The sequence below is a fragment of the Oncorhynchus keta genome, chromosome 11, assembly GCF_023373465.1.
Source record: "Oncorhynchus keta strain PuntledgeMale-10-30-2019 chromosome 11, Oket_V2, whole genome shotgun sequence".
Lineage (NCBI taxonomy): Eukaryota > Metazoa > Chordata > Actinopteri > Salmoniformes > Salmonidae > Oncorhynchus > Oncorhynchus keta.
In genome coordinates, this window is record NC_068431.1 from 44,538,098 (window position 1) to 44,555,036 (window position 16,939).

Here is a 16,939-nt window from a genome sequence, read left to right on the forward strand (position 1 = left end):
GCAACGCAAAACAGCGAAATGCGGAAGACACATTTAAGTTGGACGAACTCGGAAGAATGTACTCAGTTGTACAACTGACTAGGTATCTCCCTTTCCTTTCCCTTGGACGTGATATATTGGCAACATACCACAAACCTCCGAGGTGCCTTATTGCTATTATAAACTGGTTAACCATGTAATTAGAGCAGTAAAAATAAATATTTTGTCATACCAGTGACATACCATCAGCTTTCAGGCCTCGAACCACACAGTTTATAATATATGCTAATGCTAGTGGAGCTTCTCCTGATTTCATACCTTTTTGACAGAAGTGCATTACCATTTGTTTGTCTTTAGGATGTTTTTATTGCACAGGTAGCAAAGTGGCAACACTGCATTAAAGGTAGAGCAGTATCATGGGTTTTGAGTTAGGCTAGCTTTGCATGATGACGATGTACGAATGGGACAATAAACAGGATACTGTATTTAATTGTGCAGTGTTAACACCACTAACTAATTATGCAGTACCTTTGAAGTGGTACAGTGGGACCTGGGAAATAGGGGCGGATTGGCCATCTGGCAACTCTGGCAAATTCCAGATTGGCTGGACCATTTTTTTGTTGGTTGAAAATAACACACACATCCATTTTTTTATAGAAATATATATATATATATATATATATATATATATATATGGCCAGCAGCCCACGGGCCTGTTAATGTTTTTACCTTTCTCTGTTATACAAATCTATAATGAGCCTTTGGCTGATCTGTGAGCAATGACCGGAGATACTTCCGTAGAAGTATAACGGCACTTCAGTGCTCCCTCTATTTCGCCTATCGGACAGGAGCCCCCACCACCGAGAGGTCCAAGGTTCCCACGGTCATTTCCCTGCTGACCGGACGGGTGTTGGGTGTAGCCGTCTCCCAGACGTCTGGGAGAGAGGAGAAGAGGAGCTGGGTTCCTATGAGAGGTTCATGGCTCTGTTCAGAGCAGTCCAGCAGGGTGCCCAGACCACTGCAGAGTACGCCCTCACCTTTCGGACTGTGGCAGCCTCCAGCGGATGGAATGAGCCAGCGTTACACACTCTATTCTGCAGTGGACTGTGCGAGGAGGTCCAGATGGAGTTGGCATGTCGGGATAACAACATATCCTCATCTCGATGGCCATAACCTTTTTCGGAAGTGTCGGTGTCCACCTCGCCACTCACCTCCCTCCTTTGGCGTTGCTGGAGACAACTAGGGCTCTGTCCCTATTGCCGCCAGGAGAGGGAACACGCACCTGCCACCTGCCCTCCAGAGCGCATCTACGTCTCCATGGGGGTGAGACTTCAGCTGTTGACCTGGGAACACACATCCCTCGCCGCTGGACACCCAGGTATCACCCACAAAATCCTCTCCGATAAATACTGGTGGCCCACCTTGGTGCAGGACGTCGCTCACTATGTCAACTCATGGTGGGTATGTACTCAATCCATATCTCCCGGCATGCTCCAGCAGGTAACCTATAGTTTAGAACTTCCCACCAACTACCGGATCTCACCCTCCTCTCATGTTTCCCTCCTCGGGCCGGTGGTTCCTGGTCCCCTGGCTGATGCCGTCCCCCGCGACACACCTCCACCTCCAGCAGGGTCCCGGTGGCGGACATGCCTACTTCTGCTTCCTCCCGCTACTAACTACCGGTCCTGGCAACCCACATTGCGCACACCTGGCAACCATCATTGCGCACACCTGGCAACCATCATTGCGCACACCTGCTTCCATCTATAAGCACACCTGGACTTCCTCACCACCCTGATTACTCTTTCTCCATATGTCCAGACGCTTGTATTGTTTGGTAACTCTCCATGTTCTATATTATTAAACTCACCATCTGCACCTGCTCCCTGACTCCCTGCTGTAACGGTGTTCTTCGTTTGTTGAAAGAGAGTCGGACCGAAATGCAGCATGGTGGTTACTCATGTCTTTAATGAAGAAAAAACGGAACGATACATGAAATAACTAATAAATACAAAAACAACAAACGGAACGTGAAACCTATTACAGCCTATCTGGTGAACACTACACAGAGACAGGAACAATCACCCACGAAATACAAAGTGAAACCCAGGCTACCTAAATACGGTTCCCCATCAGAGACAACAAGAATCACCTGACTCTGATTGAGAACCGCCTCAGGCAGCCAAGCCTATACTAGACACACCCCTAATCAACCACAATCCCAATGCCTACAAAAACCGTGTCATGTGTCATGTGTCACGAGGTGGAAAGGTGACAACATGTATTAAGACATGGTTTTCCATATTTCCATTTCGACACATTCCAGTTTCTAATTTCCATTCAATTGCTTTGTTTCCATGAATATCATTTATTTGACTTTTTACTCTGAAACCTAGTTAGTTGCTAGTTAAAATCATCAAAACAAAACAAACAAAACAAAGGGGCACAGGAAGTGGCGCAGCACGGAAGGCAGGCATCCATCTTCGCAACACTTCCATTTTCTCTTACAGAACCTCCATTAGCCATGAGCTCACCAAGAAAAGCAAGTATGTGTAGCTGCATCCCAATGTGGTGACCACAGAATGGGCGAGTGGGGCGGGTCGAAAGGAGTAGGTGTATGGAAAGTGAATCAGCTAATTGGGCAGAGTGTTTGCCACTTAAGACCGTTTTGCTTGACTGATTGGGCTGCACTACGAGTCGCTAGTAAGCCGGCATCCACTGCACCGGTGTTGTGCCTGCTTCCTATTGGGTATCATGGTCGTGTCGCCGCTGGCAGCTACGTGGTCATTCTTCCTCATATGATTTTATTTCATGTATGATAGCAGCTTATACAACAAAAAAATAACTAACATTGATAACCATCTAGTTGTCAGCTTGATACATACATAAAGTCTACTACTCAACGGGGATGGCAGAAATGTCAACAACACAGCAACAACACATGGACAGAGTGCCCTTCACTCCCTCTTGACAAGCACTACTGTCCGACAACGGCGTGGAAAGTCGCTACCTAGCCAATATTAGGTTCACAGTCACAGTAAGCACACGCATACAATGTATGAAGCAACAGTACACCCTTCATCAACACTTTTAATACAAAATAAATCATCTTCAATGTTATAACTCAAAGCGTACAGTTATTTGTGTAAAACTAACAGTGAAATTAGACTCCGACTAATCGTCTGGCTTAAAAACAGAGGTCCAAACTCTTTCGGTACGGTAGCTCAATGTACGGTAGTTGCATCATGGTATGAAAGGAAAGAAAAAAAACACAGCTGAATCAAAACTGTCTAACCTATAGCAAAGCACTTTCGACACACCCACTCCTTTCCACATGCCCACTACCTTCCTTTCGCTCACCCACTCGCCCATTACTCCGGTCGTCATATTGGGATGCAGCTACCCCCTTCTCAAACAAAGCCCTACATTCACGAACAAAACCTAGGATCCACCATGCCTTCGGACTGCATTCACAAAACCTAGGATCCACCATGCCTTCGGACTGCATTCACAAAACCTAGGATCCACCATGCCTTCGGACTGCATTCACAAAACCTAGGATCCACCATTCCTTCGGACTGCATTCACAAAACCTAGGATCCACCATGCCTTCGGACTGCATTCACAAAACCTAGGATCCACCATGCCTTCGGACTGCATTCACAAAACCTAGGATCCACCATGCCTTCGGACTGCATTCACAAAACCTAGGATCCACCATGCCTTCGGACTGCATTCACAAAACCTAGGATCCACCATGCCTTCGGACGGCATTCACAAAACCTAGGATCCACCATGCCTTCGGACTGCATTCACAAAACCTAGGATCCACCATGCCTTCGGACTGCATTCACAAAACCTAGGATCCACCATGCCTTCGGACTGCATTCACAAAACCTAGGATCCACCATGCCTTCGGACGGCATTCGCTTCTTGTCGGCGGCCGCCGAGAACACAAAAACAGGAGAGTTTGAATACACAGATTCCAAATCACATGACTCATCAATTATCCAGTAGATATTCTTAATTTAGATTGCATGCAAATAGCGTACCACTGTGACACATCTGATGTACACTGAGTGTACAAAACATTAGGAACACCTGCTCTTTCCAGACCAGGTGAATTCAGGTGAAAGCTATGATCCCTTTTTGATGTCCACTCCAGTCAGTGTAGATAAATGCGACAGGTTAAAGAAGTATTTTTTTAAGCATTGAGACAGTTGAGATGGATTGTGTATGTGTGCCAGAGGGTGAATGGGTAGGACAACATATGTAAGTGCCGTTGAACAGGGTATGGTAGTAGGTGCCAGGTGCACCGGGTTGGGTGCATCAAGAACTGCAACGCTGCTGAGTTTTTCACTCTCGACAGTTTCCTGTGTGTATCAAGAATGGTCCACCACCCAAACGACATCCAGCCAATGGCAGGCCAGTGGTCGAAAGCAAGTCATTGATGAAAGAGGACAAAGGAGGCTGACACGAATTGTGCGGAGCAACAGACGGGCTACAGTTAGTCAACTGACAGTCCAGTACAACATTGGTGCACAAAGACCCATAAAGAAAATGCACAACTTGTCGTACCTTGACATGAATGGGGTATGGCAGCCTAGTTATAACAGTTGCTCAGTTCCTGCTATTGTGTTGTTCAGTATTTTTCCATCTCAGTTAAACCTTGTGATGACCACCCCTCCCTATACCTGACTAACCACAACTTTGTAAGATACAGTCACACCATGTGCTCAATATTGTCACATACAAACACAAGGACAAAGCATCTGCTGGGCTGTTATCTACAGTTTTGCAACATGCAGGTCACACCATGTTACTCAGTTCTTGTCACACACACAAACAGGCAAGTAGATGTAGCAAGCAGTTGTTTAATCTCATGATGATGCTCAAGTGCACAAATGCAGATACCTCACACAGCCAACATCAGATAATATTTAATCATATATAGTAATGGCTATAATGTAAAATACAGAATCCCACAAAAGCTCGAGACATCAGTGTAGCCTGCTCTATCCCGGATCCGGGAGCGTAATCATCAACTGACACTAATTATTATAACGCATTATATCCAGCTAGCAGCAGGTAACTTGGTCACGAAAATCAGAAAATCAATCAAATTAAATCGTTTACCTTTGATGAGCTTCGGATGTTTTCACTCACAAGACTCCCAGTTAGATAGCCAATGTTCCTTTTTTCCAAAAATATTATTTTTGTAGGCGAAATAGCTCCGTTTGTTCTTCACATTTGGCTGAGAAATCGACCGGAAATTGCGGCCACGACAATTGGTTTTTCAGTAGGTCCGATTGAAAAAATGGCTACCTCTGTATTTTATGCGAGCCATCAGGTGACCACTTACACAATGTAGCCGCTTACGGGTATTCTTCAACATAAAGGCGTAAAAATACATCACAATGCTGTAGACACCTTGGGGAATACGTAGAAAGAGTAATCTGGTTGATAGCCCATTCACTGCTCAATAGGGACGCATTGGAACGCAGAGCTTTCAAAACATGAGGCACTTCCGGATTGGATTGTTCTCAGGCTTTCGCTTGCAATATCAGTTCTGTTATACTCACAGACAATATTTTTACAGTTTTGGAAACTTTAGAGTGTTTTCTATCCTAAGCTGTCAATTATATGCATATTCTAGCATCTTGTCCTGACAAAATGTCCCGTTTACTTTGGGAACGTTATTTTTATAGTCACAAGAGGTTTTAACATCTGGACTTGTCTTCACGCCTAGAAAATAACATCCAGGCTTACGTCATAGCTGTCAAATCATAGAAACATTTGTGGAGTACCAGTCTCGTGTGAATAGCCTAAATTTGAACTCCTGCAGAATTAAGCATTTATTACAGTAAAATTATACACCAAATGTAGGCAAAATATGGACAGCTTCTATCCCTAACCATAAGACTGCTGAACAGCTAATCAAATGGCTACCCAGACTATATGAATAGTCACTTTACCCCTACCTACATGTGGGGCCATATTACCTCGACTAACCTGTACCTCCGGACATCGGTACCGATACCCCCTGTACATAGCTTCCTTATTGTTATTTTATTGTTTCTATTTTATTTTTTACTTTAGATTATTTAGTAAATATTTTTCTTAAAACAGCATTGTTGGTTATTAAGGGTTTGTAAGTAAGCTTTTCATGGTAAGGTTGTATTCGGTGCATGTGACAAATAACATTTGATTTGATTTGACTTGACAACAGAGAAATATGTTTTATTTATTTCTGCATCTTTAAGGAATGTAATGCTCAGTTAGATACCATCTGTTGAGGTGCTGTCTTAATCACAAAAGCATCATTAAAGCTGATGGTATTTCAACCACATCAAATATGCATCAAAGCGGAACTGAAATCTTATCAGAAACACATTGGTTTTTTTTCACAGCTTTCTTTTTCCTCAGAACTGGTCAAACTGATGTCAATTGGACATTTTTCACAAATCTTTCCCGTTTTTTATTTTGCGTTATTGTATTTATTCCTCTCTCCCTAAACTTATTTGCTCTGCGGAAAATGACAGAGAACTTTACCGATGTCAACTAGATTTAAGAATGAACTATATCGAATGAATTCCAAAATGTCGGAAATGATAAGCAGAAACATATGGGAAAAACAAAAAATACTGCACCCCCAGTCAAAAAATTGCTCTGCAGTCTTAGACTGTAGCCTATAGCGCATTTTCTATATTACTTTAACACACATGGTCGGGTGGTTGTGGATGGGTTATCAGCAATTGTGTCAGGGTGCTGGTGAAAAAACAGCTGATCCAAGCACCACTAGTGTGTATTACTAACTCGCTACACTGTCAGTTCATGGCTGGACAGACAGCCTAATTCAAATTAGTATTTTGACTAAAGACCAATTAGTGAAAGAAAATAAATATCAGAATTGTGCTGCCTGTGTAAACACAGCCTATGTCTCTCAATCCCTCTCTGCTTTTAATGCCAATCTATATTTAAACCAGCTAAAAGAGTGCATCATTCACTTCTCATCAATCAAGCCCTCCTCCCACAGACATGTTAGAGTCCCCTCAAGGAGCAAGACTCTAACCCGGACCTTATAAGAAATCCTGTTATGCCCTCCGACGAACCGTCAAACCAGCAAAGCGTCAATACAGGGCTAAGATCGAATCGTACTCTCCGACGCTCGTCAGGTGTGGCAGGGCTTGCAAACTATTATAGACTACAAAGTGAAGCACAGCCGAGAGATGCCCAGTGACACGAGCCTACCAGATGAGCTAAATAACTTCTATGTTCGCTTCGATGCAAGTAACACTGAAACATGCATGAGAGCATCAGTTGTTCCGAAAGACTGTGTGATTACGCTCACTGCAGCCAATGTGAGTAAGACCTTTAAACATGTCAACATTCACAAGGCTGCAGGGCCAGACAGATTACCAGGACGTGTACTCCGAGCATGCACTGACCAACTGGCAAGTGTCTTCACTGACATTTTCAACCTCTCCCTGACCGAGTCTGTAATACCAACATGTTTCAAGCAGACCACCATGGTCCCTGTACCCTAGAACACGAAGGTAACCTGCCTAAATGACTACAGACCCGTAGCAATCATGTCTGTAGCCATGAAATGCTTTGAAAGGCTGGTCATGGCTCACATCAACACCATTATCCCAGAAACACTAGACCCACTCCAATTTGCATACCATACCAACAGATCCACAAAAGATTTGGCATGTGTCCTCAGATCTTCAAAGGTTTTACAGCTGTACCATCGAGAGAATCCTGACGGGTTGCATCACTGCCTGGTATGGCAACTGCTCGGCCTCCGACCGCAAGGCACTAGAGAGTGCGTACGGCCCAGTACACCACCGGGGCCAAGCTCTCTCTCTCTCCCCCTCTATCTCCCTCTCTCTCATTCTCTCCCTCGTTCTCTCTCTCCCTCTCCCTCTCTCTCTCCCTCGTTCTTGTTCCCTCTCCCTCGTTCTCTCTCTCTCCCCCTCTCCCTCGTTCCCTCTCTCTCCCCCTCTCCCTCGTTCTCTCTCTCTCCCTCTCCCTCGTTCTCTCCCTCGTTCTCTCTCTCTCTCTCTCTCTCTCTCGTTTTCTCTCTCTCTCTCTCTCTCGTTCTCTCTCTCTCTCTCTCTCTCTCTCTCTCTCTCTCTCTCTCTCTCTCTCTCTCTCTCTCTCTCTCTCTCTCTCTCTCTCTCTCTCTCTCTCTCTCTCTCTCTCTCTCTCTCTCTCTCTCTCTCTCTCTCTCTCTCTCTCTCTCTCTCTCTCTCTCTCTCTCTCTCTCTCTCTCTCTCTCTCTCTCTCTCTCTCTCTCTCTCTCTCTCTCTCTCTCTCTGCAGATGAATTGTTTATTATTATTGCTATCCTGGTATGCAGCTGTGTGCCTGTAACTGTACAGGCAAGACACTGTGCATTGCCTACAAGCTCTCCTCTCTTTTCCTGCCAGTACCTTTCTGTGTGTTGTTTCCATTCAGTGGTAGGTGGCTCTATACAGTGGGGTCCGGAATTATTGGGTCGATTGATAAAGCTGATCAAAAAATATTGTATAAAATGAACAATACAAATACTGAGCTATATTGTATGCTCCAAAACATGGAAAGATTAGTATTATATTATATATTATACTAATACAATTCCTCAGATAATTATTTTATTTAAGAAGTAAAAAATATATAAAGTGATCCCCTGTTTTCAATAATCCAGCACCCCTCCCCCCGCGAGGATAATGACACTGAGACTTTTTTGAAAATGTTTTATGAGATTGGAGAACACATTGGGAGGGATCTTAGACCATTCCTACATACACAATCTGCCCAGATCCTTAATATGCTTTGTCAACTCTTATGGACTGTCCTCTTCAGTTCAAACCACAGGTTTTCAATGGGGTTCAAGTCCGGAGACGGAGATGGCCATTGCAAAAAGTTGATTTTGTGTTCAAAGGCTCAGTGTCGCAATCCTCGCAAGGGTAGAGTGGCGCAGTATGGAAAACAGGGGATCCAATCATTTAGACCCATATTACTTCTTAAATCAAATCTATTTCTCTGATGAATTGTATAATATTATATTTCTTGAACAGGGTACGGTAGTAGGTGCCAGGCGCACCGTTTTGTGTCAAGAACTGCAATGCTTCTGGGTTTTTCACATGCAACAGTTTTTCAATGTGTATCACGAATAGTCCACCACTGAAAGGACATCCAGCCAACTGGACACAACTGTGGGAGGCATTGGAATCAACATGGGCCAGCATCCCTGCTTTCGATACCTTGTAGTGTCCATACAATTCAATATTAAGAAGGCAATATTAGGAAGGGTTTTCTTAATGTTTTGTACACTCAGAGTAGCTAGTGTTCATATTTGAACAGCTTTAGTAATGACAAAATGAGATATGCCTTCTCGTGGGGATAATCCACTTTTCAAACTCACACCATTCCAGATAAGAATATCTCTATGGACCGAGCAAGGCCCAACACTAATCTGCACTTTAATTAGAACTATAAAAGGCTTTTTAGAAGCATATTCTCTCCTCTTTGCATACCTATTTCTCACCACTCCCCCTTCCATCCATCCTCCATCCCTTCCTCCCACAGCCTCTTCGCACACTAATCCCAGTAATTTGCCCTACTACTGCCATCTCAGTGGCTTCCTCCTCTAGCAGTCACCATCCCTGGAGCTGGCTGGTGTATTAACCCAATGACGGCAAAGCAATAATCAGTGGCTTAAGGCTCACTTAAAATAATAATATACATTAAAATAAAGAAAAGATAGATTCAAGGAAGAGGAAGAAGGAACCGAGGGATGTCAATTGTTGTCTTGTCCTCATGTGGCTATGGGGGGGGAGAGGTAGGAAGAGTGTGAAGTAGGAAGAGTGTGATGAGACAGAAAATGAGAGAGAGACCAACAGAGAGATAGAGAGAGAGAGACAGAGCACATGTGCGAAAGGGGAGGAGGGAGAGCGAGGGAGCAAACAGCGGTGGAAGTGGGTGGCGTTCTCTGCTGCAGGGATCTGTCCAGGAGCAGAGCTAGACAGCGGCAATACACAGTAGTACAGAACCGAACAGAACAGAACCGCACAGACGCAGGGCTCCAGCTATAAGCAGCCCAGAGAGGACCAGGCAACAGAGAGAGAGAGAGATTGAGAGAGAGGTATATAAAGATAGAGAACCCGCTGTCCACAGAGCCCTCAAGAGGAACACCCCAGAGACTGAGGGAGAGAGAGGGGTGATCAAAAAGACAGAAACACAGAGGGGAGGAGAGAGGAGAGGACACAGGAGAGAGGAGAGGACACAGGAGAGAGGAGAGGACACAGGAGAGAGGAGTGGACACGGCATCTCCACGGACACAGGGAACTTTCTGCAGCGCACGAATCTCTCTACGATGGTCTGCATTCTACGCCTTCCTGAGCCACTCAATTATTAATCTTTCCCTTCTCATCTGATGTTGAAACATAACTTTTCCTTTTAAAAGTCTGAGAGACCGACGTCTGGGTATTTCTTACCTACCAACATATATTTGTTCCTGATACTGCTGGCTGTTTTTCTGTCTGTGCAACAGAACAGGCTTTGGGTCTTACCAGTGTGCCTGAGTGTGTGTGTGAGTGTGTGAGTCGGTGTGTGTTAGTGAGAAAGTGTGTAACTGAGCGTTTGAGTGTATAAGTGATTGAGTGAGTGTTAGTCTGAGTGAGTGAAGGATTGAGTTTTGGATTCAATGTAAGAAAGGCCAGAAGACAGGTACTGTACCTCTAACTTAAAAGCGGCTTCATCTTTCCTCACAGTTTTCCCCATGAGAATTCTCTAAATGGGACTTTGAAATCTCTACTCTAAGGGCCTCATCAAGAAGATATGTGTTTTCACACTGGATAATTTTAAAGGGTACGTCTTTTGCGTGTAAGGAGCCAGTGAAGGAGACATTTCTCCACCTTAGGCTCCTGTCAACTCTTTGAAGGAGGCATTCCTGTCACATATAATGAACCTTTGAGAGACACTTTGTTCTACTCTTCTCTACCCCATCAGGAGTGGGTGAGGAGGACAGTGGCAGATCAGCTCCAGTGAGGCTCCAGTGGTCACGTCGGCCAGTCTCTGTCAGGATGGCTGGCTGTACCTGCCGCTGCAGACAGGGGGTGCTGAAGTTCATTCAGTCTCTACGCAGACTTGTCTCTGGGACGCTTACCAAAGGTACTGCACCCGCCTCATCTAACACGCCTTTACATCCTCTGTTTTCTTTCAGTTCTCTTATTTTCCTTGGCATCCTCTTTTACTCTCACACCAGCCATATACTGTAGATATGATAATGTAAATATTATGCGCGAAAGGAAGTAACTGCGTCTGGTCATTTCCATGTAGAAGGACCCATGAGCACCAACATGTGAAGTTTATCGGAGCATATCAAATTGAGTGTCAAATGACAGCTAAGGGACTATATGTATAAATATTTTAATTAAGGAATATATAACATTTTCAACCACTTGAAATTGTAAAAATGTAGAATAAGCAAAGGCTTTGATTTATTGTCAAAGACATTGAAAAGGAGGTTTAGAAAACGGGAAAAAGACTAAAAATGTATTACAAATACAGTACCAGTCAAAGGTTTTGGACACACCTACTCATTCAAGGGTTTTTCTATATTTTACTATGTTCTACATTGTAGAATAATAGTGATGACATCAAAACTAAGAAACATTTACATTTACATTTAACAACACATATGGAATCATATGGAATCATGTAGTAACCAAAAAGGTGTTAAGCAAATCAAAATATATTTTAGATTTTAGATTCTTCAAAGTAGCCACCCATTTCCTTTATGCCAGCTTTGCACACACATTATCTCAACCAGCTTCAGCTGGAATGCTTTTCCAACAGCCTTGAAGGAGTTCCCACACATGCTGAGCACTTGTTGGCTACTTTTACTTCACTCTGCAGTCCAACTCATCCCAAACCATCTCAATTGGGTTGAGGTTGGGTGATTGTGGAGGCCAGGTCATCTGATGCAGAGAGATCATCCTTTCACCTACTCTGCGTCTCACAAAGACATGGCGGTTGGAACCAAAAATCTCAAATTTGGACTCATCAGACCAAAGGACAGATTTCCACCGGTCTAATATCCATTGCTCGTGTGTCTTGACCCAAGCAAGTCTCTTCTTCTTATTGTTGTCCTTTAGTAGTGGTTTAATGTCAGCAATTCAACCATGAAGGCCTGATTCATGCAGTCTCCTCTGAACAGTTGATTTGGAGATGTCTGTTACTTGAACTCTGTGAAGCATTTATTTGGGCTGCAATTTCTGAGGCTGGTAACTCTAATGAACTTATCCTCTGCAGCAGAGGTAACTCTGGGTCTTCCTTTCCTGTGGCAGTCCTCATGAGAGCCAGTTTCATCATAGCACTTGATGGTTTTTGCGACTGCACTTGAAGAAACGTTCAAAGATCTTGACATTTTCCAGATTGACTGACCTTCCTGTCTTAAAGTAATGATGGACTGTTGTATCTTTTTGCTTATTTGAGCTGTTCTTGTGATAATATGGACTTGGTATTTTACCAAATAGGGTTATCTTCTGTATACCACCCCTACCTTGTCACAACACAACTGATTGGCTCAAATGTATTAAGAAGGAAAGAAATTCCACAAATTAACTTTTAACAAGGCAATTCAAATGTGTCAATTGAAATCTGTTAATTGAAATGTGACTACCTCATGGTGACTACCTCATTCCAGATGACTACCTCATGGTGACTACCTCATGGTGACTACCTCATGGTGATTACCTCATGGTGACTACCTCATTCCAGATGACTACCTCATGGTGACTACCTCATTCCAGATGACTACCTCATGGTGACTACCTCATTCCAGATGACTACCTCATGGTGACTACCTCATGGTGACTACCTCATGGTGACTACCTCATGGTGACTACCTCATTCCAGATGACTACCACATTCCAGATGACTACCTCATTCCAGATGACTACCTCATTCCAGATGACTACCACATTCCAGATGACTACCTCATTCCAGATGACTACCTCATTCCAGATGACTACCTCATGGTGACTACCTCATGGTGATTACCTCATGGTGACTACCTCATGGTGACTACCTCATGGTGACTACCTCATTCCAGATGACTACCTCATGAAGCTTTTTGATAGAATGCCAAGAGTGTGCAAAGCTGTCATCAAGCAAAGGGTGGCTACTTTGAAGAATCTCAAATGTAACAAAATATTTTGATTTGTTTAACACTCTTTTGGTTACTGCGTGATTCCATATGTGTTATTTCATAGATATGATGTAGAAAATAGTAAAATCGCAAAACATGATTGGGTCACCTGCTACTGTCCTACCGTCCACCGGCATACTGTTGATAACTGTTTTCTTTCTCTTCTGGTTGTCTGGTGGTCAAAGTAAGAGTATGAAAAGTCTGGACAACCCCTACCTCGCTCTCTTTCTCTTCTCTCTCCCTTCAGTTAATGTCACCTCTCCCAGCTCCTACTGACACCTACCCATGAGCCCCCTCTCTTTCCATTTACTTTAACCAGCACCCTCACCCCCTGAGCACCGGCCAACACGGGATGTTCATGGACGTTGAAAAGTAGTTGAAATTTGGGCAGTCTGCCCTGGCCTTGATTTCAACGTCCACAGACGTCGCTTTTTGGTCCTTCATTTGGCCCAAACCAAATCTGAACCAATTATAGATGTCTGTATTTCACAAGTTTGGACAGCACAGTACAGTACTGTGCAGTACATTGATTTGATGACAGTTCAGTACAGTACAGAAAAGTAGAGTATAGTTCAGTAGAGTACAGTCCTATACTGTACTGTGCTGTTAATTAGAGTATAATATAGTGGAGTAGAGTTCAGTACACAGCAGAGCAAACTAGAGTTGAATACACTATAAAGTACTGTCATGACGTTGGCCTGGGGGGTAGGTTTATGACAGTCATAAATACCTCTTCCCCCCTTTTTCCTCTCTCTACTCTACTGAGGTTAGATTTGCAAAACCTTTGGTTAACATAGAGATTCTGGGAACATCAGAAGGTGGGGGGAAATGAACTATATTCTGGTAATCCGACCAATGGAACATATGCGGTGGTACTTAATGAATATGATGTCAGTTCGGTTGTCATCTGAGACATTCTCGTCAATGAAACTTTGACATTAGCTAGGGGCTGGGTCAAGCCTGAGGCTGACAGTGGAGAACAGCAGTATCACATCAAACCATTGATGCCACTATATGACCACTCTGACTAATACAGCTCCTCTTATCACATACAGTCTATTGTCCATTTCATCTTCGTCTTTCTCACACTGTCCAATCTACCCGGTGTCCTCAGAGGGCTAAGAGACTGGCTGTAGGCATGGGGCTCAGGATCCTCAGAGGACTAGGAGACTGGCTGTAGGCACGGCCTCAGGATCCTCAGAGGACTAGGAGACTGGCTGTAAGCACGGGCTCAGGATCCTCAGAGGACTAGGAGACTGGCTGTAAGCACGGGCTCAGGATCCTCAGAGGACCAGAAGACTGGCTGTAGGCACGGCCTTAGGATCCTCAGTGGACTAGGTGACTGGTTGTAAGCACAGGCTCAAGATCCTCAGAGGACTAAGAGACTGGCTGTAAGCACAGGCTCAGGATCCTCAGAGGACTAGGAGACTGGCTGTAAGCACGGCCTCAGGATCCTCAGAGGACTAGGAGACTGGCTGTAAGCACGGCCTCAGGATCCTCAGAGGACTAGGAGACTGGCTGTAGGCATGGCCTCAGGATCGTCAGAGGACTAGGAGACTGGCTGTAGGCACAGGCTCGGGATCCTCAGAGGACTAGGAGACTGGCTGTAGGCACGGGCTCAGGATTCTCAGAGGACTAGGAGACTGGCTGTAAGCACGGGCTCAGGATCCTCAGAGGACTAGGAGACTGGCTGTAGGCACGGGCTCAGGATCCTCAGAGGACTAGGAGACTGGCTGTAGGCACGGGCTCAGGATCCTCAGAGGACTAGGAGACTGGCTGTAGGCATGGGCTCAGTATCCTCAGAGGACTAGGAGACTGGCTGTAGGCACGGGCTCAGGGTCCTCAGCTTCAGTTTCTTCAACGAAGACTAATGAAGTCATTCAGCCTCTGGCAACTGGTCTGTGTTCTCAATGATCTCACCTGCTGAATAAGGAAGAAACAACCTGTCCACTTTCTCTCTTACTCTGGGCTGGAACATCTACACTACAGACAATCCATCAGTGCCAAATGAACCAGGCATTATGAGATGGCAGTTCAATTAAAACCCAATTGTGAACCTTTCACTGGAGGGATGTCTAATCAAATGGGGGCCATCGCGCTCTCCCAGAAGTTCGGTTGGTGTGTAAAACTCCTGAATTCAGATAAGCAAATAGGTGTGAGGGGTCCCCAGGAGGGATTTCTGGCAGAGCCTGATAAAACTCACTGGTAGTGTGTCAGGGATGAGCATTCCTTCCCTCTCTCTCTAGGTGCCACAGTCGGTTACCATGGTGGTGTGTCTGTGTTGGATGCTCTTATTTATCACCCTGGTTTACAGCTCTGTGTGACAGTAAGCTCTGGAAGATAATGAAAAAGTGCTTGACATTTTCAGAGAATGACAGTGCAATCAATCTGGCTGTTTTGGGAAGGGTACAGGTGTAAAACCACTTCCCTCACGCGTTGGATAAAGCATTGCGTGTGTGTATGTGTGGGTGTGTTTCCTTGTGTTTGAGTCAGTGTGTGTGTTGTGGATTCTAAACCTGAATTCATGCAGGACTAAGACCTTCCTCTCCCTGCCCTCTCCTTGAGGCTGAAGCCGCAATTGAAGTGTCCGTTTACAAAATGTGCCTCACTGCTTCCATTTCAAGGTTCTCTTTCTCTCCCTCTCTCCTTCCCACTAAGTACCATTACCTTGTTTACTGTATCCTCTGTCCTTTCATCCTCTCATTACAAATATTCCAATTCCAGCCAAGATGATTCCTTCTTCTCTCATATAGCACCACTGGAATATTCTGGTGCCAAACCGTCTCCGGCAGAGTCTTATGCAGATGTAACATTAGATCCAGCAAGCCTTTATTCAGGCCCACCAAACTGGCACACAACCCCCCTCCCCCTTCTACCTCTTATCTTTCCCCCCATAATGAGCAAATAATGACTGCATGATGATTATGTGTGTGTATATTTCTGTAGGTTTTTGTGTATTTCTGCAAGAGTGTCTGTAGGTGTATGCCTGGGATGCATCGTAACCTCAGGCATAAGCACAAGCAATGCTGATAGGAGGTATCTCAGGTCAGGTCCTATCTGCAGGCTGCATGGGCCTGGCTGGCGTGCCATGGGACTGCTGCTCTGCTACACCACTCATCCAGTCATCCGCTCAGATACACTCAGAGAGAGCATGGGAGAGATGGAGTGAAAAAAGGAGAGTGCCCTGCCTTCCTGGCCTCTCATGGACTGTATTTGGATTGCTATATATGACGAGTATTTGTGTGTGTGTGTGTGTGTGTGTGTGTGTGTGTGTGTGTGTGTGTGTGTGTGTGTGTGTGTGTGTGTGTGTGTGTGTGTGTGTGTGTGTGTGTGTGTGTGTGTGTGTGTGTGTGTGTGTGTGAGAGAGAGCTCTTTCTAATCAACCCTTTGAGGGTTGTATGGACCATTAATTAAGGGCATGTTTTTTGTCTCCGTTTAAATGGCTGTATGATGTGCAATATATATTTTATTGTTTTACTTATTTGATCACTTAATTCTCTCCATGTACATTGTGAAGACAAGGTGTAAATATTTCCTGGAACATTATCCAGTGATTGCTGGTGTTCTGTACCTTGTGTTTGGCACATAACATCCCAGTCTCAAGGTGTTTGTATGAGCAAATGTGTCCATTGGACTGTGGCAGATCTGATTTGTTCAGGCATATCTAAACTGCTGAATTAATAAATAAATAAATGCCAAACTAATTACCATAGACATGTGAGTGAGCTGTAGCAGTTACCATGGTTATGGTTAACAGTTA

The 16,939-nt window shown here is 44.5% G+C and overlaps 1 protein-coding gene across 2 annotated transcripts in view; it reads left to right on the plus strand.

Annotated features, from left to right (window-relative positions):
* The first annotated feature begins 9,953 nt into the window (after positions 1–9,953).
* Positions 9,954–16,939, plus strand: part of LOC118390304 (Kv channel-interacting protein 1-like) — a 37,043-nt gene continuing 30,057 nt past the window's right edge. The window contains exons 1-3 of one of the 2 annotated variants that reach the window (XM_035780745.2): positions 9,954–10,451; positions 10,739–10,835; positions 10,977–11,138. In XM_035780745.2, coding sequence (XP_035636638.1) covers positions 11,051–11,138 — 88 coding nt within the window. In that variant the 5' untranslated portion in view covers positions 9,954–10,451; positions 10,739–10,835; positions 10,977–11,050. The remainder of the gene's footprint in view (positions 10,452–10,738; positions 10,836–10,976; positions 11,139–16,939) is intronic. The other variant, XM_035780744.2, reaches the window with a different exon arrangement.